Source organism: Lipotes vexillifer, unplaced genomic scaffold (assembly GCF_000442215.2).
Source record: "Lipotes vexillifer unplaced genomic scaffold, Lipotes_vexillifer_v1.1 scaffold149, whole genome shotgun sequence".
NCBI lineage: Eukaryota > Metazoa > Chordata > Mammalia > Artiodactyla > Lipotidae > Lipotes > Lipotes vexillifer.
This window is the reverse complement of record NW_006779962.1, coordinates 1101598-1103247: the sequence shown is the minus strand read 5'-3', so window position 1 is coordinate 1103247 and position 1650 is coordinate 1101598. Positions and strand designations below refer to the sequence as shown.

General features: G+C 62.8%; 1 protein-coding gene across 2 annotated transcripts in view; it reads right to left on the bottom strand.

Annotated features, from left to right (window-relative positions):
• COL5A1 (collagen type V alpha 1 chain) overlaps positions 1 to 1650 on the bottom strand; it is a 163963-nt gene that overhangs the window by 63136 nt on the left and 99177 nt on the right. For both annotated transcript variants that reach the window (XM_007453087.1, XM_007453088.1), the window contains exons 21-23: positions 1554 to 1607; positions 905 to 949; positions 246 to 299 (exon numbers count right to left, since the gene is read on the bottom strand). In XM_007453087.1, coding sequence (XP_007453149.1) covers positions 246 to 299; positions 905 to 949; positions 1554 to 1607 — 153 coding nt within the window. The remainder of the gene's footprint in view (positions 1 to 245; positions 300 to 904; positions 950 to 1553; positions 1608 to 1650) is intronic.

Here is a 1650-nt window from a genome sequence, read left to right as displayed (position 1 = left end):
GAAAGAGTGAGCAGGAAAGGTCAGAGAACTTTTCGACTGACTCAGAACCCCTCCCTGCCGTCTGTCCATCTTCCCCCGACCCTCTCCCTCATCTGGGTGCCGACCCCATTCTGGGTCACCTCCAGGCTGCGGGCCCCTCTGGGCTGACTGGCAGCACGGGGCTGCACTCAGCGGCCGCTCACGCCCCGGGCACTGCAGACCTACCTGCACCTCCCGCTGCCCACAAGCCCACCCGGCTCACTCACCTGGGCGCCTGGATTACCCTGCTGTCCCGGGGGGCCGGGCTCTCCCTGGGGACCCTACAGGAAACACAAGTGAGACGCTGAAGGGGGCTCTGGAGGGCGAGCAGGGGGTGCAATCTGCTCTCATGCCCAGACGGGAAGGCAGGGGGCCCTGGGGCAGGCAGGGAGCCAGATCCAGGCCCCTCCGGGTCAGAAGCACATGCCTGTGTCTGTGCAGGCACGGCAGACAGCTGGCCAGGAGGGTCAAGAGACAGGATCTACCAGAAAATATCCCATCCGGCTGAAAATTCCCAAATCATCACGCCAGCTAAATTCTCCCGGGCTCTTAAAAGAGACCCATGAGACCCCTCTCTCTCTCAGTGGGCGCTGTCACAGCACCTGGCCACCACCAGCTTGCCACGCACAGCGAGAAAGAGGCTTCCCACCACACCTGTGCTGACGCGGTCAGGCTCTGGATGGAGCAAGCACCGACTCCAGGATCTCACATGTGCTCTCCTGCTGGAGGCCTGCACCTCGCGGGGCCGGGGCTCAGAGTCTGCATCCTCCCCGTCACATCTCCATCTGGTTTTGGTGGCATGGATCCCCCTCCCCTGCCCCGAGCAGCTGGGAGTGAGCCCAGGGGTCACCGCTGTGAGACCGGGGCATGGGACCCCCAGACTTACCACATTGCCTTTCGGGCCTGGTTGGCCATCCATTCCCGTCACACCCTGGATGAATGACATTGAAACAAAAGAGACTGAAAATTAACAAAGCTCAACAGGAAAAGTCCACTCAACACAGCTTGGTCCCTGCCCGCAATGTCAGAGGACGCCACACCCTTTGAGGGAGCGGAAAGGCTTGATCCCGAATAAATCCCAAGACTGGCTAGAGTTTAGCGGGGCTGCCAGGCCCCAGCATCATGTGGGGCAGCCCTGAGTTCTCGGACAGCTGGGCAGAGGGGCCAGCCCTGGGGAAGCCACCCCCTGGATAGAGCCCTGCCAGAACCACGGGCTTCTGTCTCCCTCCAGGAGCTGCCAAGATGCTACTGGAAGTGTTTTCAAGGAGGGGAAATGGGCGTCCCGGTGACTGTTTATAATGGCAGACGCTGTGTGCGGGGAAGGACAGAGCGAACCCTGCACCTCCACCTGCAAGCCCACACCTGCCGGGGCTGCCCTCCCACGGGTGAGCATCAGGGCCCCACAGGCACCCAACGCGAACACTGGGCAGCGTGCACAGCTGTCAGTGCGGGCAGCTGCCGGCAGGCCCGAGTGGACCACAAGCTGGGGGCGGGATCTCGAGGGCAGGGATGGGACAGACACGCGAAGGACTTACGGGAGGTCCAGGAGGGCCTGGGGGCCCCTTCGGCCCCAGCAGACCACGAGGCCCCTGCGAGAGGAAAGGGCAAGGAAGGTTCAGACTCGGCCAGGAA